The sequence below is a fragment of the Leishmania donovani genome, chromosome 34, assembly GCF_000227135.1.
Source record: "Leishmania donovani BPK282A1 complete genome, chromosome 34".
In the NCBI taxonomy this organism is placed as follows: domain Eukaryota; phylum Euglenozoa; class Kinetoplastea; order Trypanosomatida; family Trypanosomatidae; genus Leishmania; species Leishmania donovani.
The window spans coordinates 1,440,290-1,465,855 of record NC_018261.1 but is presented as its reverse complement, the minus strand read 5'-3'; the positions used below and the strand labels follow the sequence as shown (position 1 = coordinate 1,465,855).

Below are 25,566 nucleotides of genomic sequence, written 5' to 3'. Positions count from 1 at the left end.
GCCGTGCGGCGCGTGGATAGAGCACGACATGCCGTCGCTGCTGTTGCCGAGCGTGCGAAACGCAAGGCTTCTTGTCAAACGGGAATTCGACGCCGGCGTAGGCGTCAATCAAGACGTGCTCTGCGGCAGTGGGGTGCAGACGGCAGACACGAGGCACGTGATCTCCCGCGAATGCCGGTGGACGTCGTAGAGGAAGCGGCCAGAGGAGCCGCTGACCCTAGCTGAGGAGTGGAGGTCATTCGTGTCCGTTTCCGCGGAGCGCGCGGTGCTAAGGGCACCGGTCGGGGACTGGGATGGCATACATAAGCAAAGGGAGCTGGAGAGGAACGCCGAGGACACACTCGAGCCGCCGGCTGCGCTCAAAGGGAAGCTGCCGTGCGGGAAGTCCTTGTGTGCGCACACCTCTCGGGTTTCGCAGTGGTCCACAGGCGACGCCCACTGCGGTAAATTTCCTTCGTTCGGGACGCGCGGGGAGGCCTGTGAGTAATCTCCGCATGAGAGGGGCATTCGCATAGGAAGCACCGCCTCGCACGCTACATTGGCCCCTTCATTATGTGGATGAGGCGCCGGTGCAGTAGTGATAGCAGTCCTGGCGGCTGTGCTGAAAGGACTCGGCTGCTGCAGCGCCTTCAACTCTTCCTCCACCGGCGCAGCGTGACACTGTGTCGGTGCGCTGGCGGAGGCACGCCATCCGCTCAGTGCAGCATTTCGCTTGTGAGCTAGCCTCGCCGTGCTTCGTAAGCCGTTGCCGTCCGGTCGCGTGTCGATCGGCCTCAGCGTAGGTCGCCTCGGGGCCAAGGGTCGCAGAGTTGGTGGCTTGTGCGCTGCATGCACGGATACGTCATTGTGGCCGTCGCCAGCAACACCCGCACCGCTCGGCGTGCGCAGCTCTGTAGAATCACCAAGGGCTGTGCTGTGCTGCCCTTCTATTACCAATCTGTACTCGCGGAATGTCGTGGAGTTGCCGACACGAAGATATAGCGCTGGAAGACCAGTGGCATGGGTCACGGAGAGTGCCGCGCTTGACGCCACACTCGAACGCGTCGAGCAAGAATCCTCGTGCTTTACCGCCTCCGCGCCGCCAAACTTGAGTGACGGAGAGTTCGCATCGGCGTGCTGGCGCGCTGTTACTTCCTTTGTCAGCGCAGCCTCGATCACGCCCTCTTCGACCCGGATTCTCTTATGTTCGAAATGGAACAGCGGCGAGTAGTACCACAGAATGGTCACTTTTCTACGATTGGAGTCACGGTCAGCGGCGACGTTGGCGACGCTGAGGCCGACGGCGTCCGTCTGAAGCTCACCCACAAAGCAGAACCCCGTCAGGAGACTGTCGTTGCAGCGGTGCCTGCCAGGCGCGGCCTCGGCACTGCGGCAAATAGGGAAGAGCTTCAGCTTGTGCGGGCCTAGGTGCAAGACAGGGGGCAAGGCCATTGTTGTCCACGACTCTCTCCCCCCTTTCGTGTGCTGTCGCGCCTGAGTTGAACACGGAGGCGGCGGTGGCGCCGGTTTGTCCATGGCTTTTGTTGCTGCGCCCGACACGGTGGACCGGCTACCCTGTGCCAGAGCAGTGGGAACACCACGGGAACCAGAGAGGCGGGCGGACAGAGGAAGCAGGCAAGCGAGGCGGCAGCAGTGACGCTGGTGCACACGCAAAGACAGAGAAATGCGGCGCGCGGCGAATGGAGGGGGACGAACGCGATGAGAAGTCGACAAAGAAGAGGGGAGGGTGTGTGAACAGGCTCGGCCGTCGAAGACGCGAGTGACAGAGGAAACAACGAACTCGATGGAGAGGAAGAGAAAGAGAGAGGTCTGGGGAGGGGAAGGGGGGGGGCACATTACAGGGGAAGGTTCAAGGAGGGAGGAAGACGGGAGAACAGTGAAATCTCCGAAGCAAGCACGAAGCGGCCTTTACACACACGCGAGGATAGGGTAGAGGGGTAGAGGAAGAGGGGGTGGGGGTGGACGCCTATCGGCATGCAGTTTCCCTGAAAGGAGACAAGTAGAGACGGTGTGGAGGAGCAGGGCGGAGCAGCGCAGGGCGAGGAAGCAAAAAGAAAAAAGGCTCTAGTAGAAATCGGAAAAGAGCGGAGACAAGCACAAGAAATACGTGCAACCATCACATAATATTACCAGCAAGAAAACATCCATACAGGCGAGCACGTCAGCAACAAAAAATGATGACGCAGGGGAATTCCGTGTCTGTTAGGATGGGAGCAAAGACAAGATCTGGGCTGGTGGAGATGCGTTCTGCGGCGGCGTATCTCCAAGGTTCAAGAACCACGCACGAGATGAACGAAAAGAGAAACGAACATGGAAGAGGTGAGCACTCGACAATTGAAAAAGGGAAAGCAGATACAGAGCGCGCACGCACAAACAGAAAAAGAGGTCCTGTTCTCTGATGATGGAGGAGTGAGGGAGGGAGCTGTGGGTGAATATCGCTCCGGCTACGGTAGAGCGTGGCGATGAGAAGCGCGTATGGAATGTAGATGTGCTCGGAAAAGGAACAGGAAAGGCAAAAGAGAGGCGAAAACAGAAAAGACGTTCAGGGCGCAAGTGCTCCCTTCCCCACCCCACCCCCACCTTCGGGCGAGCGTGCGGCTGTGGATGCGCCTGCAGAGTGCCACCGGTGATGACTCGGTGGAGCAAGTGAAGAGAATAACAAAAAAAAGATGGTGGACGGGGTGTGTGTAGTGGGAGAAAACGAATATCAACACCAAAGAAACGAAAACGAAAGATGTGCACAATTCTGGAGCAGCGTCGCGAGGGGGGAGCGAAGAAATGCCCAAATAAGATAGGCGTTCGTTACGGCTGGGAGCACTGCAGGACCGTATGAGCGGGAGTCCACTTTAAGGAGCCAGGCGAAAAAAAGAGCCCGCGTGCGGCGAGAGCAGAGTAAGGTGTAGCGGCGCACACTCGCACCTCACTCTATTACTCTCAAGCTGGGCGGGGAAATAGGTGGCCGTTTGCGCAGAGTCACCAGAATGAATCGGGGCCTAACTCGCAAAAAGCTTCGGAAGAGGTTGTTCCACTATAAGAAAACGAAGAAGCACTGATGCCAACAAAGGCTGAACCAGGAAGATAGGGAGGTCAGCAGCGAGAAGAGAGAAGATTCGCAAAGGCATGTGCGCGACACCGAGAACACGCCGCGTCGAGCAAGCATCCGCCGGTGATTCATCCCGCGGATGCCCTACTTGTCCACCATGAAAAAAGATGAGCGCTGCGGCTTGCTGCGCAACAGACAGCTCGGTGGCACATGACGAGAGAAGCGCATAAGCACTTCGCCATCCGATGGAAAGTCGGCAGAAGTTCGCATACGTTATTCTGGCACCAATCGGAGCTGCGAGACGAGTGCGTGTGCCTGTGCGCCAGACATGCGCCCGAGCGACGATGCGTCCAATTCTGTATGGTGTTGTTGCGCTTTCCTTGTTCCTGACCTTCACTCTCACACGTGCACACTTCACCCACCACCCGGCCATGGGGGCGCGACAACGCAGGAGCAGCCTCTGACAACATGACAGGTACGGAGAGGGAATAAAAAAGGGGGATGTGTGGCGGCGAACCGCACCGACGTGAAGGCCGAAGGTACAGCAGGGGAACGCAGAGAGAGTGAGTGAGAGAGAAAGGGGAGGGAGTGGGCGAGACAACGGTTCGAGGGGCCGCTCCTAGGTGGGGCAGATCAATGGGGAAAACGATAAAGAGAACAGCCGCGGGTGCAAAGCCTCAAAAAAAAAGAAGACAACTTCCGTCAAACAGCCTATTTCGTCTCGTACCGAGGGCGCTGCGCATCCGCAGCATCAGCAGTGCGTAGGCACGCCAACGCAGCGCATGCTTCGCTTGTTCTCGACGTCACTCGTGGATGCCTGTAACACACAAGGAGGGAGAGAGGACGACACTCGCTTCTAGCACATGTGTCGCATATCTCTTCTCCCTTCCCTTGACCTGTGACGGCGCCCATCTGCGCAGCGCCTCTCTGCACGCCGCATTATGTATTAGCACCTCAAGCCTTGCCAGCCCTCTCACGTCATTCATGTGTTCCCCCTTTATTTGTTCGCTCTACTTTCTATTACGAAAGGGGGGGGGGCACTACACATTCACAGATTCGGCGGCCAGTGCCGGGCTACACACGCTCAGAGCGATTGAAAGAGATCGACGCAAACGAGCTGCTGGAGTCCGATGTGCGACTTCCTGGAGAGGTCGTCCTCCATCGCGAGAGTCACGCGGGGCAGCACAACGTGCAGGACGCTCGGAGACAGCAGAGCGGGCAAAACTCATTTTGTTCCCAGAACCCTACACCACATCAGCACTAGCACAAAAACGAAAGTGGTTGTCAGCTCCGTGCACGTCCTCCAGTTAGTCACACAAGCGAAGCTATGGGTACACACCACACTCGGCATTACAGCTGCATCGCCGCCTACGAAAACTCGGCCTTCACGGCAGTCTCGATTGCCTCAAGTGCCGCCGTCACCTCGGCCTCCGTCGCCAGACTCTTGGCCACAATACGCAGCCCCGAGACGTTGTTCACCGGCTCATCTGTTGTGAAGACGTTTCGCACGACTGCCACTTTCTTCTTCTGCAGGGCATTGATGACGCGCTGAAGACGGTTCTCCACCTTTTCCAGCCCCTCGCGTTCGACGTACTCCCGCTCCGCCGCAAGAAGAATCACCGGAGAGGCGTCGTCGATGCTGTCCACCAGCTTGATCTTCTCAGCGTTGAACCCGGCCTCACGGAGGTGTCTGCGAATGCGCTTCGTGTGTCTCCGCAGCTTGGCCACAAACGTGTCATCACGCGCCAGCACCGCGAGCGACTGCGAGACGGACGCCGTGATGTAGGGGGGCAACGATGCCGAGAACACGTACGCCGTGGAGGTGAGGCGCTGATGATCAATCATGTTCGACGCGCCAGCGCAGAAACCGCCAACCGCACCCATAGACGTACTCAGGCTCCCAATGTACACGTCCACGTCCATCGTCGGGATGTTGAACTGCTCAGGAGTGCCGCGCCCCGACTCGCCCAGTACGCCAAAGCCGTAGCTGTCCTCCAGCAGGAGGCGGAATTTGTACTTGTGGCACAGCTCCAAGATCTGGGGCAGCGGGCAGATCTCGCCGGTATATGAGAACAGGCCCTCCGTTACGACGAAGCGGCGGTGAGGCTTGCTGTACCCGTCCTTCGCCACCACTTCCTGGAGCCGCTCCTCCAGACTCGTCATGCTGCAGTGCTTGTACGGCCGAATGTCAGAGCGAGAGAGGATGCAGCCCTCCATCACGGAGGAGCTGACGCCGTCGTCGTACACGAGATAGTCGCCACGGCCGGAAAAGCAGGAGATGAGGGTGGCCACGGTGGCATATGCGAAGCTGTACACAACCGCTTCGTCTGTCTTGAGAAACTTGGCCAGGTCCTGCTCCACCACAAGATGCGGCTTGATGGTGCCGTAAAAGCTGCGAGGTCCGCAACTGCCCACGCCGTAGGCGTTCACGGCCGCCCGTGCAACTTCAACGACCTCCGGCAGCGTTGAGAACGAGTGAAAGTCGTAGGTGGCAAGGTCTAGACACTCCTCCGCCTCCGATGAGCCGGGCCGCAGAATGGTGATGTGGCTCCCCTCGCGTCCGACCACCTCGGTCAGCCCGTGGTACTCCGGCACGGGCACGTTCGACGTCACCGAGCACTCGGCACGGAACGGAATGGACTGAAAGGCGGCAATGCGACGTTCCTGCTCCTCAGGGGACAGCCTGCTCATCGGATTTGGTGGCTTCCCCTTCCCGCGACGGTGGAAGCGTTGCAGCAGAAAATACGCCAGCGCGGCGGCAAAGAAAAGCTCCAGAGCACGGTGGAACGGGTGGCTCATCAGCTGCTCTGACAGCGTTTCCGATAGAGACGACATGTTCTCTTCTCGACGCCTGCTTTCTGAAAGGCAACGAGACAGAGACGAAGGGAAGAGAGCGCGCGCGGCAGGTGACTTGAGAAGAGGCACGCGAAAAGCGGCCGTGAGGAGGGGGATGCGAAGAATAACGGCAACGCCACAGCGAACAGAGCCAACGGAAAAAACAAGTCCACAAATGGAAGCGCTGATGGAGAAGAGAACAGAAAAGGCCGGCGGAGAACCCTTTTGCTCGATGTGAGGTCACGTGTGTGGGCATGCGCACGCATAGGTGTGGAGACGTTTTTTTTCACCGTATTATTATGAGAGGGGAAAGCAATGGAAATGATGGGGGGCAAGGAGGGGGGAGGGGAAGACGAGGTGGGCGCCTGGGCGAGTGGAGTATCGTGCAGCGCTCCCTCTCCTTCCCTCAGATCGGGCGAAAAAGGGAGGCACCCCTCCTCACCCGCGCCTCATCACATGTTGGTCACACCGCGTTTCGTTGTCAAGCGTCTTCTGTCGGTTTTCGTCTTTTCCCTTTTGTTTTTTTTTCGCCATGTAGCGCTGAAGGGAGTTATCAGTGCGCACCTTCGCGTTTGAGCTTCTGTGGGTGTGCACGTCTTATCGGCACGCCGTCACGGCCCCTAGTCACCGAGCGGCCCTCCAGGAATCGGCTCCTGCTCCCTCTCATTACAAGTGCCAACAACAGCTCAAGACGATCAAGAGAAGAGGCGTGGCAGATGACGTTCTGCGACGTACTGCTCGTAGTCTAACGCGTGGAGCTCATGGTGCCACGCCCACTGCGAGAAGATGCGCAGCACAAGGCGAGCCTCGTTCGCTTCGCGTAGCAGTGCGGCCTGTAACCGCCGCCGGAGCCATCGCCTCCACCGGTCAAAGCACCGCTCCGCCACGTGCAAAAGCGCCTCGTGGCGGATGAGCCGCATGCTGGCCCCGATGAGCGCACGCCGCTGCCACGCGCGAAACGCCGCCGTCGCCACTTGCTGCGCCGCCCGCACCTGCAGTGGAAAGGCAAGGTAGCTCTCTAGGGCATGCAAACGCCAACGGATCAGAGTAAAGCGGGCCAGCGATCGCTCGGCGGAGAATCGAATCTGCTCCACAGACCGCAGCTGATGGCACCGACGGGGATGACACGTCCATGCGCGAAATCGGAGAAGTGCGTGCCGCTGTCGGTTCACCAGCCCCAGATGCGCAGCTCTCGCGCACTGCCGTGCACGCACTCGCGCCCACTGACGCCACTTGTCCCATGCAACGCGACAGAGGCCTTCAATCAACGTCGCGCGTTCGCGCGCGGCGGCTTCTCGGTAAAGCACCTCGCGGCACAGGCGCCGCTGCGCAACTAATCGCCACCACGCAAAGCACCTGGCACCCACACGACTCCACAAAACTAGCCGAGCGCGGTGCTGGATGCGCCTCAAGGCAGCGCGGCGAACCGCGTAGAGGCCCCACCGCCAGAACCAGCGCTCCACTACAATTGTGTTCGCCTCCGCGCGAATGCGCTGAAGTTCGGCAGTAAGAGTGTCGCGGCTTCGGTGAGTGGCAACATGTGCACGGCCCCCGAATGCAACATCGCGGCTGGGCGCGTGCATGTACGTCGCCACAGGCGTACTCGCGTGCGTGTGCCGCTGTGGCGGCGACCCCGTAGGCCACGCGCTGCTGCTACGCTCGTTATGAGACGATGAGCTCAGCTCCGGTGTGGAAAAGTATGCGCCGCGCTGCCGCACGCATGACGTTCCAGCGAGGTGCATGAGCGGACGATAACAGGCAAACCGTCTACCGCAGCAGCCACGCTCGCTCTCAGTAACGTGCACGCGTTTGGCTCCCTTTGTCGGACACGCAGATGGCCTATAAAGATAAACAAAGGAAACTCGATGTTGCCACGATGGCAAGCGCATCGGTGCAGTGGTATGTACTGGTGCGGCTCGGGAAAGCGGAGGGAGGAGGGCTGAGGGTGACAGTTTCGCCGGCGCACGCATCTGCCCGGTTACTGATGGAAGTGTCGCTGCTTCGGCCATCGCCGCACCCATCGCCCTTGTACTTGGGACCTCTAACTGCGACTTCTTTGTCTGAGACACCTCGTGGCACGGCAATGGCGTGGAATGTCGTGCGGCGGGTCGCACGCCGCCGGCGCAGTACCTGCAAGTGCATTAAAGTAAACCTCGGAGAAAGAGCGCAGAAGGGGAACGATGTTCAACTTCTTTCGTTGCTCGTTCAGTGCCGCGCGCTCGCCCCTTGCCCATTCTCCTCCTTCGACCACGACGCCTACACCGGCCTCTCAACGCCCCGATTAGTAGGCAGATTTGTTTACCACCAGACGGGGTAACGGACGCTCATTTGAGGTGGATGCGCCGGCAGCAGCACCAGCGTGGTTGAAGGAGCGCCTTTCGGCATGTCAGCTGCCAGTACACAGGTCCAAAAAAAAAAAAGCGTGTCGAGGACAAGAGAAAGCTTTGCGAAATGCGATGCCGCCTGCCCGTTGGCAGGGTCCACGACGCGTGTGCGGGGTGCCCGCAGTCTCAGTTGATGCGGTGCTTCTTGTGCCGATGCCGCAACTGTCCTTCCAACGCAACGAGCACCGTCAGCGCCCGCGCGCAGAGATCGGGGCAGAGAGCCGCTAGCTGAGAATCGGCCCGCCACATGTATTGCACGGCTGTCTTGCCCCACATGTTGCCTTCAGGAAGTGGGACTTCGAAGGACACGTTGCGGAGGCCATGCCAGCCCTCACAAGCCCGCTCCGACGCTGCCCTCACAAAAGCCGTCGTGAAGTCCGAAAACAAACGTGTGCTGTCCAACGTAGCCTTCATCGAGAGCCGCCTCTCTTCGACTCCGTGTTGCTCAGTGTTTCCCATTTCGGCCGCCTCACGGACGAGCTGATGCTGCAAGAGGATGTAGTTGACCACAACCGAGCCAACGGGGTTCGCCACACCCGCCAGGGTCTGGGCGACGAGGGCGTGCAGACACTTCATGCCCGCAGCATGGCTCACCGCGGCATTGCCGTACTTGTGCAGGGACGGCTGATCGTCGGAGAGAAAGTGGGCCTCGAAAAAACACCACTGTGCCGGCGAGAGAAGTTCCCTGGCGCGACTCGCGTACACGTCGTGCGACTGCACGTGCCAGTCACAGAGACACGGCTGCTGCTCCATCGCCGCTGACACCGCCCGGACGCATCGGTGGCCCTCAAATCTCGCTATGATGGCGTTCAGATTCGGGCAAGTCAACCAGAAGATCGTGGCGCCAACGGCAGCTGTGCGTCCGTTGCGGCCATTCTTGCCGGCTGTGACGCACAGAACGCACGCCTTACCGTGCTCCGCGCACGTGAAAAGCAGAGCGTCAGCGACACGATAGCGGGCCGGATCTGCCGCCTCAGCGTAAGCATTATACTTCGCCTCAGGGGCGGCGCTCGTCGTCCTTTTCTCCTCCGACATCAGAGAGAGGTCACAGAGAGAGACGCTCACATGAATGCACCCGCCTCCGACAAGTGAGAAAGAGAGCGACGGAGAGAGACGCCACCTCAGCGACAGGAATCCTTATCGGCACGCCAATGCTAGGCGCTGGTCACGAGACAGCCAATAAGCGAAGACAGAACAGAATGAGAAAGAAGAGGATGTTTAATAGCGGCGACGTGAGCAGACGGCGTGGGGCGGCGTGTTCCCTGCAGCACGGACAAAACAACGGAACTCAGACCATGCCAGTCTCGGTGGCAAGGGACGCGCCGTCAAATCTTGGACCTTCCCGACAGAGAGAATGAAGCCAAGCAATGCGTGCTGAAAGAAAGAGCCAGCCGCTGACCGGAGATGGGGGCTCACCGGAGGACGCGGTGACCTCACTAGCATGATCCACTATGATGGTGCATCTCGTGTTGTTATGCCGCCCCATGCTCACCCCCCCCCTCCCAAAAAAAAGGAGCCGAGCCGCCGCGTGACCGCGCGCGAGCGGAACTGGTGCACCTGTCACATCTCCAACACACGTGGAGGGAAGAAGAGGAGGCAAAGACGAAGAAAAAGATGCTGTAAGGGTTTGGGAAGATGACAGGCAGCCCGGCAGCAGAGAATACAACGGGCTCAGACACAAGAGAACGAGGTAGCGTACATCCCACGTGGGTGCAAGGGCATCGGGAGGCGCGCAAGGAAACGGACAAGGCTCGCACACGAGCAACAAAGAACACTGAGCACGGCGGTGTGAGCCTGATTGAGCACTTGCTGAGACACACACGCATCGTCGCCGGCACAGGGGCTACATGAGGGGCACGATAAAGGGCGGCGAAGGCTCACAGGCCATAGATCTTGTTCACCTCCGCCATCGTGAACTCCGTCTTCTTCGGCTTGCTCATGCGGTTGACGGACTCTTGCAGCGCCGCTTTCGACAGCTTGGCCGACTTGAGGTCCTCTGGGTGAAACGCGTAGAGGCGCTCGCTCTCCGCCTTTCTCGCCTTCTTGCGCGCGAGTGTGTCGTCGTAGAGGCGCCGAACGCTGACGTCCGTCTGTTCCAGTGTCATCGTTTTCTTGGAAGCGGCGACACGGCTGCCGTTTGCGTGACCCGTCGCCTCGGCAACCGCCATGGCGTCCATCTCCTTCCGGCGCTGCTGTCGCCGTTCCATTTCAACATCTACCTGGCGCTGCACACTCTTCTGCAGCATCTCCTGGGAGATGGCCTGCGAGGCGGCCACAGGGTAGTAGCGCGCATCCAACTCTGCCATGGTAGCCTCCTTGTGCAGCAGGGACTGCGTGTAGAGGCGATCCACGAGCTGCTCCTCCTGCTCAGGAGTAAGGTAGACACAGCCTGGCGCTGCCATGATGCATTCTTCAGCACCATGCGCCATGACGTCACGTCGCAGAAAGAGAAGAGAGGTATACGCACAGGTTTTCCTCACAGAAGAGAGCCCTTTCACACGGGGTCCAGCACGTGAACTCGGTCCCCCGGGAGCGGGCGTGCTGAGAGCGCTGATGGGCGAGCCGCGCACCTTCGGCAACACAAAAACGTGAGCGAATGCGGGGCGCGGTGGAGGACTCGGCGGACAGCGCCAAATCGCTTCACTCTAGATGGGCAACGACAGAGAGAGAGAGGCACAGTGGGAGGGGACGACACCTGGCACTTGTGATACCTGCGGCGCATGTCAGCAGCACCGCACATTACACAAGTGCACAGCACATGGCAGCGGCGCAGTCACCAACCGTGTGCACAGGAGCGGAGAAAGCGGGCGCAGAAGGGGCATTCTGAGAGTGGACGAGTTCATTAGCATGAGGGGATGGCGAACGAGGGGTGGGGGTGCATATTCGTAGAAGCAGCGGTGAGACAGGGCGCAAGCATCGTAAACAGTATACACACATATCGAAAGACCCACGTATGTGCCTCAAACGCGAGGACGAGCAGCAGAGTGCCACACACCATCTGGCATGCACATCCGGCGAGCAGGGATGCAACACTGGCAGCCGCTGACGCCCGAAGGCGAATGATAGCAACCGGTTCTCGCTTGGCCGCCTGTTTTATCGGGTGATGCCACGTCACTGCGGAGGCACCACCAAAGCAACCTCGTGCGGAATCCATGACCCGCGTCCGCCGCTATCATCGACTCACGTTTTCCTACGCCTCCGTCCCGGGCAATGTACCCGATCCCCCCTCCGAGCGCGCCGCAGCGAGTGCACCGGAACAAAAGCAATGCAAGCGCATTCCCTGCCACTGCAGAGGTTCGGAGCCGCTTGCTTGTGCGGAGAGAGGAATGTGCGCCCGCGCGCCGTCTGATGGGCGGTGTGCTCCCGTCTCTTTGCGCACGCGCGTGTCCCTCTCGCCTCATACGTGGAGAAGGATACCGTGCACACGCAAGCGAGATAGGGAGGACGCACACGCGTGCAAGCGTGTATGAGTTCGTGGCCGACACGCATGATGCAACCGCTGAGCTCGACAGAGCAGACAAGGAGCATGCGACAGCATCGACAGTGCCGAGAAAAAACATTTGAACAACATAAAGTGAAACCCGGCGCGCGCGCCGACGTCTGCGCGATTGCGTGAGCTCGGCTGTGTGGTCATGCTATGTGGGCAAAGAAGTGGTGCCAGTCGTGGCACCATCCTTTGAAAGCGGCAACAGGGCCGCAGCGTTGAGCGGTAAACAAAAACACTGTATCCCTTAAGACACGAACTCACACGAGCGCAGGCCTTATCGCCCAGCCACCCGTCCATCCCCATCTTTGTCTTTCGCTTTTCACTCATTTCCCATGTTGCTACCGCGGGCCACGAAGGCGTTGACAATGACCTTGTCGTGCATGTAGTAGTGAGCCAGAGACTTGTGCGTTTTGGAGTCCAGGTCCACCACACCGATACGGTAAACGTCGGCACCGCGGCGAACAAAGCAGCCGCCGCCCACCTCTGGCAAAATGTTGGTCAGAACCGCGCACTCGCTCGCGGGCGCCACCGGCTGGCTCTTACGGCACGAGACAGCAATCATCAGCGACACGTCCTTGGCTGTGGTGGAGACGTAAAAGCGGTCGAGGCATTTTGCGTAGTCCAACGTTGGCGCCACATACCGAGGGCTTGCGCGACTCGGTCGCTTGCAAGCGTCCCCGTCAGTGATCGACATGCAGCTACAGAGCGTCTCCGGGTCTGTGTCCACGACGATCCATTGAACATTCTCTTTGTTTTGGGCAACAGACCAGTGGTAGAGCAGATGTGCGTCCAGCACGGGCACCGAGCGCGACTGAGCCTCCTCCGGCGAAGCATCTGCGCTTGCAGGGGCGCAGCCGTACAGCTGCAGGTGGGCCAAGGGTGCTAGCACCCGCGAGGCGTCGATGGCATCAGCAATGCCGTTCAGCTCCTCAACCGTCAGTGTCTTCGGGTCGCCTGTGTGGGTGCCCTTGCGGGATGCGTGGTAGCTGACCACCTTCAGGTTGTTCTGTGGGTTGTGCATGAGTCGTTGCAGCCCCTCGCGTGACGAGAGGGCGGGCCGAAACAAGTAGTTCGGGCAGTAGGGACCGCTGCCCATCTTAGCGCTGCGCACAGAGTCGTGCGGCGCTGCCGAGGCCACAGACCCCGGAGCCCCCTCCGCCACGTCGCGCACCTCCTTGTACCGCAGCATCTGCGCGTAGCGGCAGTGGCGATGCTTCACCTCCTCAATCCAGTGAGCAACGCCATCCGCCACGATACCCACAACTTGTGGTGGCTGCCACGCGCTTTTTGGTTTTACCTCCACCGTGTAGTCGGCCACTCGCCCGGCTGCGTCTGAGGCAGCCATGTCCATCTGAAGCAGCTGCGCTGGATCGCTAGTGAAGTTAGGCACCAGTGTAGCCTCCGATGCGTTGTGCATTAGCGCGTGATACTTCGCCGGCACGACGCTCGCAATCGCTGCGTAGAGGTCTGCCGGGAGCGGCACGACCCGTCGCCCACCCGCATACGCCTCCAGCGCGCGGTAGCACTCTGAGCACTCCTTTACCGCCGTGTCGCGGATGCGCAGGGCTGCGCGCTGCGCGGCAGCGCCAGTAGGGTGCGATGCCGCGCTCAAGGAGCTCGGCACGAAACACATGGGCAGATCCACCACCACATTGCACTTTCCAGCGCCGAGAAACACAATGAAAGAGGCGTCCATGGATGATAAGGCATCGACGGGAAGGCAGTCATCCTAGGAAGGAGGTTTCGAGCTGGTGCGCATGTGCGCCTGGGGTGGGTGCCTTCGCACGCAGCAGCCGAGCCAGAAGGTGTGCGCCTTGCCTTCGGAAGCGGCTTCATATCATGCCTGTATGGGTGTGTGAGGCACCGCGGAATGTCGTCGAAGCCCCGCGGGGGCGGAGATACAGAGAAGTGCGGGGGAACGAGGAGTACAGCGGAGCGAGGGAGAGGGCAGCAAAGCGTCGACGCACACGTTCACGCGCGTCAAGCAGCACCGCTGAAGGGCGTTTTTCAGATTCGCAAGGCGCGCACACTTGGCTGACTGCTGGGTTCGTGTGGTCGCCTGCGAACTGCAAAGGCAGCCGGGACTCACGGAGAAGCGACTGTCGTGCGCATCTCATCGCTGTTACTTCTCGGCGAGAAAAGTTATGTGCTCGTTGTGGGCACAACGTTTTGAACGAGAGAGAGAGAGAGTCGCAGTCATCACACAGGCGCGGCATCGAGCGAAAGCACGACAGGGTGTGGGGCCGGGATGTGAACGGTACGGGCTGTCTCTGTGGTGGCCGCGCCAATCAAGGGAGGCATGGGACGCAACGCCACCGTGATGCTCGAGACGGGCGCATCCAACGTGCCAAAGCAGCTTCGCAACAATGTACCCATGTCGGGACGCAAAAGTGCGCCAGCGTCATTCGTCATTCCGGCGCGCCGCCCTCACACCGGGATGGTGAGCATCGAGCCTCGGCGGCGCATTGATGAAGGGTACCGCGGCAGATGGCTTTTCCTTCAGAAGTTGCAGAATCGCTTCTGCTTGCCGCTGGGCCCGAGGGTTCGCCATCTTCGTCACACGCGCGTCATCGAGCGGTGTGCCGTTCTTCGATGATCCTGTCGCGATAAAGCCCTGACGCCGGAGAAGCTCGCCGCACCGCAGTCGCTCGTCGGCATTCCAGCCGCGAATGATGGCCACCACCGCCGGTGAGAGCGGCGACGCCGGCGCACGCGCAGGTTCCATGGAGTCGCTCGCGTCCTGGTCAGCTTCCGCCGCCGACGCTGTCGTGCGCCGCTCCACCTCCTGCGCATGCTCAAGGAGGGTCAAGGACTGCGACCACTTCGACTGTCCGCTTGCCTCGTCGGCCCATATCACTACTTGCTCAGGGCAGTCACGTAGAAAGCGGCGGTTAGAGAGGAGAATGGGCGTTGCAGCACCGCCGCAGTGCCGGAGAGCCCGCACGAGCAAGGCCCGCTCCTGCATAGTCGGGTGTCGAATACTCTGGAAGAACAGCAAGGCAGTCCACCAATCCGCTGCCCTGTTCGTCTCCACAACGCGGGAAAGCAGGGAAGACGTGAAGGATGCAGGCACGGGTACTTGAAGGACGCTGCTTGCAGTTGAGTGTAGGACCCCGAGCAGGGCCCACACGGCGCACGGAGCTGCCGGAGACTTGCCTGGGCAGACAGCATCGGTGTCTCCAGCAACAGCATGAGCGTCAGGAAGATGTGCGTCGCTCGCTCGGCGCAGTACGCGGCGGGCAGCCTTGAGAGGCAGACTCAGCCTCTGCATCTCCTGCATCCTGTTGAAGAGCTTACAGGCCAGCGCTAAAACGGTGGAGCGAGGTAGTTTAGCAGGCCCCTTGCCCTCCGCCATCTCACGCGTGACCACGCTCGCAGAGAGAAGTCCGCCGTGCGAGAGAAAAAGGCGCAGCAGGCGCAGGAGCGACAGAAGCAGCCCATCCGGATAAGGGCACTCGCTCGCCCGCTCCGCCAGTCGAACCAATCCCTTCAGGCACCCCGCCGCGTCTTGCGCTGCCGCAGCCTGTTTGAAGAACCACAGCGCAGAGAGCGTCGCCGAAAACGGTCGAAGCCGCGCCAACTCGCCGGCGGCGTCGGCGGCGACGTCAGAACGGCTCATCACCTCGCAAAGCCAATGCTCATGCGCGCAGCGCCCCTCGCGCGCCTCTGCGGCAAGGACCTGCGCGGCGTCCGTAGGTTGCACAACGCGGAGCAGGCGCTGGAGACCGTGCGTGTCCACGTCTGCCGAGCGCGCCCTCTCCTTCCCCGCTGCCCGCAACACCCGCCGCAGCGCAGCCTCGTTGTCCAGCAGACAGAACGCAGCCCCCAGCAACATCCGGCGACGCGACAGGGCGTTCAGCTTTTGCTGAGGACTGCCACGGCGTCGTCCCGCGCACAGGTGGCGTACCTCTTCACAGAGCTGCCGTTCGTCGTGGAACTGCTGCAGCTCCAACAGCAGAAGTGGAAGTGCGCAGGACCTCTCGCTGTGCAGCGAGGCGAGGGTGGACGCGCTGGAAGCCTCCAGTGTTTGCCAGTGGCGCACCGCTACTGCTGCGGGTGAGGCATAGCCGACCTGTGCCATCGCCTCCAGAAGCGTCGGTGGCGGCGCCGTGAACCGGTGCGTCTGCGGCTTTCCTACGCGCGGTGTGTCTGCGTCTACTTCGATCTCGCCATCCTGCTGTTTGCGCAACAGTCGCGTGCAGAGCTGCAGGCCAGCTTTCCAGTCACCCAGCAGCGTGTGGGCACCAAGGATGGAGGGGAGGGCGAGCCCGGTGCGGTCCACAAACATGGATGGAATCGTGCGCGCCGTGGCGGCCATGAGAGAAGCGTCCACTTGGACGCGGAGCAGCCTCGCCGTCTTCAACACTGCGAGTGGCCAGTGAAAGCGCTCCGGGGGCGCGAGCTGCAACACCCCACTCGCAGCGAGGGCGGCGACGGCCTTGAGAAAGACATCCTCGGTGAGACGAGGCTGTTGGTGGGCGGAGATGACGGCACCCTCGACCCTGTGCGTCGCTCTGAGGTATAGGGACACGTCCGCCAGGAGCTGCGTGCACTCCTCTGGTGTCGTCACCGTTTGGCGCCTCCAGGTTTGCAGCCGCGCCCTTGCCGCTGTTACAGATACTGCCATCAACGCCGACTCTGCCGGCGCCCCGGCTGCCGAATTCGAAAGGGCTTGAGCGGCCTCCGTTGTGGCGGCTGCAGCTGCTGGAATACGCTGCCCTGTGCCTAGCCCTGGCCCCAGCTCTCGTGTTGGTGCGTTTATCAGCGGCGATCGCTCGAAATGGTGCGCACGAGCCGAGGCAGGGATGACCTTGAAAAAGTACTGCTGATTGCGCGGCTCTGCCGCGGCGCAGATAAGTCGTGAGACCGCACAAGATTGGAACGTGCAGCACTCGATACGGTCTTCTGCGCATCGGCTGACGCTGGTGCGCTCGAAGAGGGTGGCGTCGCGAGCCTCGCCGCACGCAGCGAGCAGGAAGTAGCGCAGACGCGTCGGAGGGCCGGCGTGGGGGCAGGAGAGCAGAAGGGTCCGCCATGTGGCGGGCGACGTGGCCGTCAGCGCGTGTGCGAGTGCCTCGGGATACGTGAGAGCGGCGGCCTCTGTCACGGTTAGAGACGAAGTCTCTGCCGCCGCCGGCCGCTCCTCCTGCTGTGAGTGCCTCACTGCTGCCACGTATGCACGCAGTTCCGGTGGGACGTCAAGCACACCCGTCGTTCCACCGCTGCTGGCCTTTGTTGCGAGAGGAATGAGCGGCGCCGCCACGTCGTAGTACTGCGCCGCACACGTGAGCGCTAGCGCCATGGCCCAATTTGCGTTGGCAACATAGCTTGCGACTCGCCTGGTCAAGGTCCCAGCGAACATGCGTCGCGCGCAGCAGTGCAGCACCGTTGAGGCCAAAAGGAGGTACGTGCGGTTACCCATCACCTCCGGCGGAAGGCTTTCGAGCACGTGACGAGCGCCCGGGTACGTTTGCGTGTGCGGTTCTTTTGAGAGAAAGGCGCAAAGAGCGTCCACCCAGTTAGCGGAGGTGTCTTCGCGGCGCACCGGTGCTTCGGCGGCAAACTCCGCTGGCGCGGCCTTTTCATTCCGAGGGCCGGCCTGAGCGTCGCTGTGTTTCGAAACCGAGGAATCACAGGACCGCGCGAGTGGCGCATCCGTGGTGAGTGGGACACCACCCTGTCGCGTCAGCAGTGACCGAACGTAACGCTTCATGCCTTCGCGCGCGGAGAGGCGCACCGCGCGACTATGCTGCACAATACCCAACGCAGCCTGCCAGTGGCCCGCGAGGCCTTCCAGGGCGGCGTGACGGAGCACTAAGCACTCCTCCGCCTCACGCGTCAGTGCCTCCCGACCCAGGAGCGTCATGTGCTTGCTTAGCGCCAGCGCGATCTTCGCGTCCTGCGGCGAGCAAAGGCCAAGCGCGTAGCCGTGCTCCACGACACCGTACGGAACCGGCAGAAGACCATTTGGCAGCGAAGGTCGCTCTCGCAGGGCCGCTGAGACGAGACGCGCGTAGTCCACCATGTAGGCGGAGCGCTTCAGGGAACGGTACTGCTGCACCAGCGCTGCGTCCTCGTGCATGTCCCACGCGGCTAAGGCCAGGCTAGCGACCCTAGCAGGCGTCCGTGCAGCCTGTGAACTCAGAAATTGCCGCTGCGCCGGCGTCATAGCTTGCAGCTGCCACGGCAGTAACGCCAAGGCGTCCTGCCACGGTACCCGCTGCCGCCGAAGCGACCGCCAGATGTGCTGGGCGCTCTCCCGCGTGCTTAGAAGAGGCGGCGAGGTGGATAATGATGATGACGCCGCAGCAGGCAAGGAGGCGCTCGATGACTTCAGCGCTGGCGCAGACTCCTGGAGATGTGCTATCGTCTCCCTCAACAGCTCCGTGGCAGGACCGGTGAGATTGGCTGGGCGTGCTGCATCCAGGTCCGCCCAGCGACGGCCCAGGGACTCCGCCTGTGTGGCACGAGCGCCATTACGAACGGCCAGAGACACCCGCAGCCGCCATAGACGTGTACCGCGCATCAAGGCACCTTTCGTTTGGCGCTGCTCGTGAGCGGGCTCGAGCCACTCTCCTTTGAAAAGGGCAAAACCGCGCAAAGCAGATACGTGTTACCAGGCAAGTCGACGAGCCTTTTCCGTTTTTTCGTTCACTTGTACGTATGAAGGGGGGGGGTGAACGCCCATGTGTATTGAGATGCGTGGCGCAGTAAGCGGGCACAACGTGCACAAGCAACTCGTCGGTGCAGTTGCTACAGCATAAAGGAACATGTGTGCTTGTTCCCGAATGAGTGCAGTGAAGGAGCAGCGAGAGCAGACGGAGGCATGACAAGGCAGTCCGGCAGCCCCAATGTCACGCCCTCTTTGCCCCTCGCCCCCCTCCTATGCGCAAGCACAGTGCCTTCTCTCGCTCTTCTTTCTTGGCCGGCGAGTCTCGCCGTACGTTCGGGGCATCCATTCGTGGGTGTGCGTAGATGTGCGTTGCGGCACACACACATACACATGCAGGCAAGATACAATCCCGAAAAGAGGTGAAGGAAAAGAACAAGTAGAAGGTTAAGCAGCATAAAAGACATAGCCTGTGGGTTGAGGAGCACGACAGCAAGACGCGTGCCACCGGCCCTGAGCCGGCTTGGCCACGCTGCCCAGGCCAGGGACTTCACAGATTCCCATCTGGCCTCGATACGGAGGCGGTGAAAAACGTGTAGGCCGCAGGATTCGCGGCGTTTCTTCTGCCTGCCTCGGTATAAGGCAGTCTTTTGTTTTCCGCGTGATTCCCGTCGTTGCACGGTTTATTGTGAGATCAAACGGCACCTGTACACCCGTAAACGCACACACGTAAGCCACCGTCGCGACACCAACAGCGTCACCACCATCACCACCAACCCACACAGGGTTTTGCAAGCAGCACCGTTGACACCTACACGCGCCGATGAAAGAGAGGGAACAGGAGCCATACTTGGCAGGCATCGCACCGGACAGGCTACGGCCCATCACCGAGAAGTGCGTCAGCAGACATTGTCAGCTCATAAACTGATTCGGTGACCAGCGCCGCTGAAACGTTGGATCCTTGTACCGCCAACCCATCGTTGCAGTGTCGGTCCACACCAACGGGCGCGGATTCTTCTCGGCGTGCGGGTGGACACTGTCCTCGTACAGCCATGCCTTTTCTAACGGTGCGGTGCGCGTCTTGAGCTTGCGGACAAAGTGGCGGTTCACCTCGTCCTTCAAATACCACCACATCACCATGCAGGGGTCGCGCTCGTACATCTCGGAGAGGCGCACTCGGTACTTGCCGCCGGGGTAGGCGGTCTGCCAGGTGATGGGCACGCGAATCCAGTTGTCACCCGTCATGACGGCGTCCTTGATGTTTGTGATAACAACATGGTCCCCGGTCATCATGCCCGGCGTGAAATCAGGGCGATGTTGCCCGGTCATGTAGTGCGCGGCAATCTTCGCCACATGTGGCAACTGCTGGCCTCGCGCGTCCAACAGCCACCACCGCTCGCCCTCGCGACAAAGCCACTGCTTCGACAGGTCGTTGTAGAGCGGCAGACCCTCTGGATGGTACTTGTGGCGGCGGAGCACACTCTTGAAGGGTGCTCCGAGAATAAAAGTAGCCCGAAGCATGATGGAGGAGAGTTCTCCCTTCTCTTTTGGAATCGATGTCGGTCTGGATGTGGCGGTTTTGAGAGGTAATGATACGCTCGACTCTGGAGACTGGAGCTTTTCTTTGTGTGCGTGTCTGTGCCTGGGCGGGTGCCTCACCACCGACCGACTCCTGTGAACAGGAGGAGGAAAAGGCCAAAGTGCCCGATACCCCCACAAAGGCTATCAAGATGGATGAACGTGAAGTCGATGCCGGAGTTTATTTCATTCTCGTTTTCAGTCGCTTGGGAGGGGGTGCGCGGCAACGCACGGAATCGTGGCGGCGGGGCGGTGGAACTCGAGGCGTGCCGACGCTGCACACAGACGCACGCACAAGCAAATCTTACGCGAAACCGAGACGAAAGGGGTGCACAGGTGTCGGGGAGACACGCACAGAAGAAATGAAAAGGAGAAAACGGAACGTCACCAAGGAGAAGAGTGAAAAATGGTGACTCGAGGCTTCCAAAAGGTCTTCTTGCTTGAGTTAGATGACAACGGTTGGCATTCAGCGCAACTGGTGGAGGGGTATGTCACCGCTGGAACACCTCACAGTGCTATGCTACGCATGGGCACCATAAGCAGGCCGCACATCCGCGAAGAGACGAAACAGAGGCAGAGCACAGTGAGAGGGGAGAAGCTGAGAGGGAGAAGCATGAGCGCCATCCGACCAGTCAAGCCACGCTCTCCCTCTCCCCATTACCACCACAAAAGCCGCCCTCCACTTGAGCATCGCCGTCCCTTGTTCAGAGATTCCCACGATCAAAACAAACAAAATTGCATGCGCTACTACAGCAGTCGGCACGCCTACGTATCACACGCCGACACTCACGCATACGCGTGAGTCAATCTGGTGTGCACATTCTCCATGAGCTGCCTCCCGCACATTCGGCGTCGTCTTTAGTTTCTTCGTTGTTTTCTTTGCAGGGCCGCAGCAGCTCACAGTTTCCGCCAAGCCAAAGCGTCGCCGAGAGGACCACAATTCGGAGGCGTCATCAAGCTCCTCAGTGTCCACCTAAGCCGCAACCCAAAATGCGGTACCCAACAGACGAAGGCACACGCCTACAATGTACTACCTGCCGCCTCTCCTGGCTTATGTTCATTCCTCTACTGCCTCACAGCGGCATGTCGCCCTGCCCTGCGCGACCTCGCGTGGCTGCCTGCATGCTGCCACCTCCCTCACTCTTTCGCATCCCTCCTGATCTCCCCTGCTTGACGGCATGGCGAGCGAGGGACACTAGGGGTGACGGGAGACCGCGGCGCGGCTGCCCTGCACACGCACAGGGAAGGGCTCATGGCACAGACAGCATGGCATCATGCGGCACACACACACACAAGCAGCAACAACAACATCGTCTGCTCACATGGGAACACACGAGCAGGGCGATCGCTGCGGTTGTTGCGGTTGCGGCGGCGGCGGCTGTCGTTGTTCCCTTTGACACCTTCTTTGGCACCTATTCTTTTCGCCTCCCGTCTCGCATCCGTTCTTTTCAGGTTGCCGTCCGCCAACACGGCGGGCTCGAGAGAGCACACCAGCACCGATAGGGCGATGCCCTCACAACCGCACGGCAATACCACAACCGCCTATCCAGGTAGCGGATCCCACAGAAGCAAAAACGTCGAGGAGAGAGAGAGGCTGGGGTGCCCGCCAAAGGGAAAAAAAGCTAGACGCGACCCATGCGGCGCGGTCGCGTGCATAGTGAGGACAGCACGCGCCGTGTGTCCCCATCCACTTCATCCCATCCCTTTCACAAGGGATGTACAGGGAGAGGCAAGAAGGTAATCTGACAACAAAAAAAAATACATGCGCCACTGTCACAGCGACAAGCACAAGGCAACACCGGAAACAAACATCGAATAGACGCCACCGAGGCGGACGACAACGGATCAGAACAGCACGCACGCGAGGTAGCGCAGTACGCACGACACAAGGAAAAGAGAAGGTAAGCGAGCCTGCGGCCTACTGTAGCAGCGAGTTGAAGGAGCTGATGATCTCCTCGTTCTGCTTCTTGAAGTAGTCCGTGTTCGCCTCCTCGCCCTCGATAGGGTCGCGGAACTTCATCTCGGTCAGGCCCGTGTATATGGTCGGAATCTTCTCACGGATGTAGTTCCACGTGATCTTGTGGTCGCCGGCAGACTCGGCTACGACACGCTGGGCCTCCTCGTAGAAGGTGACGATGTTGCGCAGCATCCAGCATGTCTTGTACAGCGGGCAAAACTTGTCATACGGGGTGAAGGCGTTCTGCTGGAGGAACTCCTCACGAATCACCTTTGCCACCTCGAGAATGATCTTGTCGGACTCGGAAAGGGAATCCTTACCCACCAGCTGCACAATCTCCTGCAGCTCCTCCTCGCGCTGCAAAATCTCTGACACGACGGCGCGCAGGCGCATGTAGTCCGAGTCGAAGGTGTTGAAGAAGGGCTCCAGCGCGTTCAGGTATTTGGAGTAGGAAATGAGCCAGTTGACGGACGGGAAGTGCTTGCGCTGGGCGAGGCGCTTCTCCAGGCCCCAGAAGACCTGCACAATGCTGAGAGTGGCGGATGTCACGGGATCAGAGAAGTCACCGCCCGGTGGAGACACGGCACCGACGATCGTGACGGAGCCCTGGCGCTTCGGCCCGCCGATGCAGGTGACGAGGCCGGCGCGCTCGTAGAAGGAGGCGAGACGAGCGCTGAGGTAGGCGGGGTAGCCACCATCGGCCGGCATCTCCGCCAGACGACCCGAAATCTCACGAAGCGCCTCGGCCCAGCGAGACGTCGAGTCAGCCATCATGGCGATATGCTTGCCCATATCACGGTAGTACTCGGCCAGGGTGATGCCGGTGTAAATAGAGGCCTCACGGGCTGCGACTGGCATGTTCGAGGTGTTCGCCACGAGGCAGGTGCGCTTCATGATCGACTCCTCGCGGCCATCGATCACGGTCGTCAGGGTCGGGAACTCCATGAGCACCTCGGCCATCTCATTACCGCGCTCGCCGCAGCCGACATAGATGACGCAATCGGAGTTGGAGTACTTGGAGAGGGCCTGACTAATGACAGTCTTGCCACAGCCGAACGCGCCGGGGATCGAGCACGTGCCACCCTGCACGGAGGGGAACAGCGCATCCAGCACACGCTGGCCGGTCAGGAGGGGGTGGTTGCCTGACTCTTTCAAAGCCACCGGGCGCGGCGTGCGCACGGGCCAGCGCTGCATCAGACGCAGCGATTTCCTCTTGCCGTTGCACTCGATCTCCACCACTTCATCATCCAGCGTGTAGTTGCCGCCAGGTTGCACCGATACCACGCGGCCCTGCATGTTCGGCGGCACCATAATGCTGTGGTTGTTCATGAGCGAGTTCTCAGCGACGAAGCCCAGCACGTCACCGCCCGTGACGATGTCGCCCACCTTCACAGACGGGGTGAAGTCCCACTGCCTCTGCGCGTTGAGCGCGCGCACCTGTACGCCTTTCGGGATGAATACGTTCTGCACCATCTGGTAAATGGTGTCGAGCGGACGCTGAATGCCGTCAAAGATCTCCGACATGATGCCAGGGCCCAGCTCGAGCGACAGAGGCTTGCCGGTACAGTAGACCGGGTCACCGACAGTCAGGCCGTCCGTCTCCTCGTACACCTGAATTGTGGCCGTGTCGCCCTCCAGGCGGATGATCTCGCCGACGAGGCGGAACGATCCGACCTGGACAAGTTCGTACATCGCGCTGCCGCTCATGTTTTCGGCGATCACGACGGGTCCGGAGACGGCTTTGACGGATCCCATCTGCTGCTCTGACTCGAACCCATGCTGATCGCGGGCCATGTTTTTCGTTGTATATACTCACAGAGGAGAGAATAGGGATGCTTAAACAGTTCGTAAGCGGTAGTCGCGCAGCTACCGGTGCTTAACCAGCAGACACAGGGCACAGCTATCTGCAGGAAGCAGCAAAGAGAATTGAGAGGAAAGGCGCTAGTTAGGCGTGCTGAGAGGAAGGTGCTCGTTAATTGGTCGCGTGCTCTTCAGCACGACGATGCACACAGAGAAACAGAGAGAAAGAGTTCAAGACACAAGAACGCGGAACCACGGATGCACACACACACACACAGAAACAATGAAACCGATAGAAAAACGAGAAAAAAGGACGCAGAAATGATGGGGACGAAGCGCTAAAAAGGGGGATGAGCGGGCGGAGGAAGGCGCATACACGTTGTTCTGACAAGCTGCTGAGACTGAGCCGCAGACAACATAAAGGAGCCAAACGGACGCAGCGACAGAGAAAGCAAGAGGTGTGAAGACACAGTCGAAGCGGGTAGGAGCATATGTGTCCCGTAGAATGGAATCGATGTAGCCGTGCATCACGTGAGGCGCAAGCAGCCGATGAGAGAGCGGCAAGCAGGTGTGCGCACGGCGCAGATAATTTTTTTAGCGAGATAAAATCCAGAGGAGCGAAAGAAACAGAAGAAGCGAATGATGATGTCACGTGCAAGACACGTGCTGGGGGGGGGGGCTTGGCAGGCGAACTTTGTGGGGAATCAACGGCTGACCAGAGCGCTCCCGCGACACCCCTCCATTCTCTGCCTACACGGCGCTTGACACCCACTGCACAAAGAAGGACAAGAACAAAATGCGTGAATGGCGGTCGCTTCGTGACAGACAAGCGGACGTGCGGCCTCGCGCTCGACGGACGGGCACACGTATGAGAAAACATCAGTGATGCCATGCGTGCTCGTGTATCCACAGGGGCGCGACAAGCGTTGTATATTGAGGGGCAAACGAAGTCAGTTCGACTGGGTCATCCTTGCCCCTTCCCCAAGATGCGTTTTTTGGACACTTGTTACCCAAAGAAGCGGCGAACGGTCCCGGCGAGCACGCACACACTCACAAATGTATGCGCACCCACGCTCAAAGCAGCTACTAGTGGCCATCAGCCAGAATGTAAAAAGACGAAGAGCTGAAAAAAGTAAGAACATACTCACGCCAGTACACAGAGAAGCACAGGATCATTTCCGTTTGTTTTGAGACGGCCATCTCAGCACCGACACATCCAAACCACACATATTTCTTCGTGTGCTAGGGGAAAGCAGCCGCATGCATATGTGTGATGAGGTCACTTGCTTGACGCGCTCATCTCGTGGGAGGGAAAAACACAAAAAAGCAACAAAAAAGGAGCACATAAGAGAAGGGGCGAGCAGGAGAAACGAACAAGAGGGACGGCAAGGTGTGAAGAAAGGGGAGGGGGGGGAGACGAACCTTGATGGCAACGATACCGTGCAACAATGCAACTGTGCGGCGTCGTTTTACACAAGCACATCTATATATATATATATACCTCCATTCCACCATCGCCGCCTAAGAAGCCTGCCACCGAAAATGAGGGACGTATATCAAACAGCAAAGAAACGCTTTTTTTTCTCATCACGCTTTTTCTTTTGCTTTCCACTCTCTTACCGCCACACTGTCGACCTTCACGTACAAACTCGAGTAACAGCTGAAAAGGAAGGGGAGGACTGGCGAGGAGATGGTGGGATAGCACACATGACAGGGAAAATAGCTTCCTTGTCTATACGTTGGCTTTGAAAAATCTCTTTTCGTCGTATTTTGGCAGCATGTCCTTCCATCACGAGCAAGCCAGCAAGTGTGTGCATGCGGGCAGAGTTGGGCCACCCCTCTGATACCGAAGCTAAGTCCTCGCCATCCAAG

The 25,566-nt window shown here is 59.8% G+C and overlaps 9 protein-coding genes across 9 annotated transcripts; all 9 read right to left on the bottom strand.

Moving 5' to 3' along the window:
- Window positions 1-108: 108 nt before the first annotated feature.
- LDBPK_343540 (hypothetical protein) lies at window positions 109-1,431 on the bottom strand (the record flags this gene model as incomplete). Its single annotated transcript, XM_003864465.1, has 1 exon — window positions 109-1,431. The coding sequence occupies one exon, from the start codon at window positions 1,429-1,431 to the stop codon at window positions 109-111; it is 1,323 nt and encodes a 440-aa protein (XP_003864513.1).
- A 2,980-nt stretch (window positions 1,432-4,411) lies between these two features.
- Window positions 4,412-5,878, bottom strand: LDBPK_343530 (serine palmitoyltransferase-like protein; the record flags this gene model as incomplete). Its single annotated transcript, XM_003864464.1, has 1 exon — window positions 4,412-5,878. One exon carries the CDS (start codon window positions 5,876-5,878, stop codon window positions 4,412-4,414), a length of 1,467 nt encoding a protein of 488 aa, XP_003864512.1.
- Window positions 5,879-6,573: 695 nt separating this feature from the next.
- On the bottom strand, window positions 6,574-7,620 carry LDBPK_343520 (hypothetical protein, conserved; the record flags this gene model as incomplete). The annotated part of the gene is made up of 1 exon (XM_003864463.1): window positions 6,574-7,620. The coding sequence occupies one exon, from the start codon at window positions 7,618-7,620 to the stop codon at window positions 6,574-6,576; it is 1,047 nt and encodes a 348-aa protein (XP_003864511.1).
- Window positions 7,621-8,388: 768 nt separating this feature from the next.
- Window positions 8,389-9,297, bottom strand: LDBPK_343510 (hypothetical protein, conserved; the record flags this gene model as incomplete). Its single annotated transcript, XM_003864462.1, has 1 exon — window positions 8,389-9,297. The coding sequence occupies one exon, from the start codon at window positions 9,295-9,297 to the stop codon at window positions 8,389-8,391; it is 909 nt and encodes a 302-aa protein (XP_003864510.1).
- An 842-nt stretch (window positions 9,298-10,139) lies between these two features.
- LDBPK_343500 (hypothetical protein, conserved) lies at window positions 10,140-10,691 on the bottom strand (the record flags this gene model as incomplete). Its single annotated transcript, XM_003864461.1, has 1 exon — window positions 10,140-10,691. The coding sequence occupies one exon, from the start codon at window positions 10,689-10,691 to the stop codon at window positions 10,140-10,142; it is 552 nt and encodes a 183-aa protein (XP_003864509.1).
- A 1,377-nt stretch (window positions 10,692-12,068) lies between these two features.
- LDBPK_343490 (hypothetical protein, conserved) lies at window positions 12,069-13,445 on the bottom strand (the record flags this gene model as incomplete). Its single annotated transcript, XM_003864460.1, has 1 exon — window positions 12,069-13,445. The coding sequence occupies one exon, from the start codon at window positions 13,443-13,445 to the stop codon at window positions 12,069-12,071; it is 1,377 nt and encodes a 458-aa protein (XP_003864508.1).
- Window positions 13,446-14,150: 705 nt separating this feature from the next.
- LDBPK_343480 (hypothetical protein, conserved) lies at window positions 14,151-18,275 on the bottom strand (the record flags this gene model as incomplete). Its single annotated transcript, XM_003864459.1, has 1 exon — window positions 14,151-18,275. The coding sequence occupies one exon, from the start codon at window positions 18,273-18,275 to the stop codon at window positions 14,151-14,153; it is 4,125 nt and encodes a 1,374-aa protein (XP_003864507.1).
- A 996-nt stretch (window positions 18,276-19,271) lies between these two features.
- On the bottom strand, window positions 19,272-19,880 carry LDBPK_343470 (50S ribosomal protein L13-like protein; the record flags this gene model as incomplete). The annotated part of the gene is made up of 1 exon (XM_003864458.1): window positions 19,272-19,880. One exon carries the CDS (start codon window positions 19,878-19,880, stop codon window positions 19,272-19,274), a length of 609 nt encoding a protein of 202 aa, XP_003864506.1.
- Window positions 19,881-21,855: 1,975 nt separating this feature from the next.
- Window positions 21,856-23,688, bottom strand: LDBPK_343460 (vacuolar ATP synthase catalytic subunit A, putative; the record flags this gene model as incomplete). Its single annotated transcript, XM_003864457.1, has 1 exon — window positions 21,856-23,688. One exon carries the CDS (start codon window positions 23,686-23,688, stop codon window positions 21,856-21,858), a length of 1,833 nt encoding a protein of 610 aa, XP_003864505.1.
- Window positions 23,689-25,566: the final 1,878 nt, after the last annotated feature.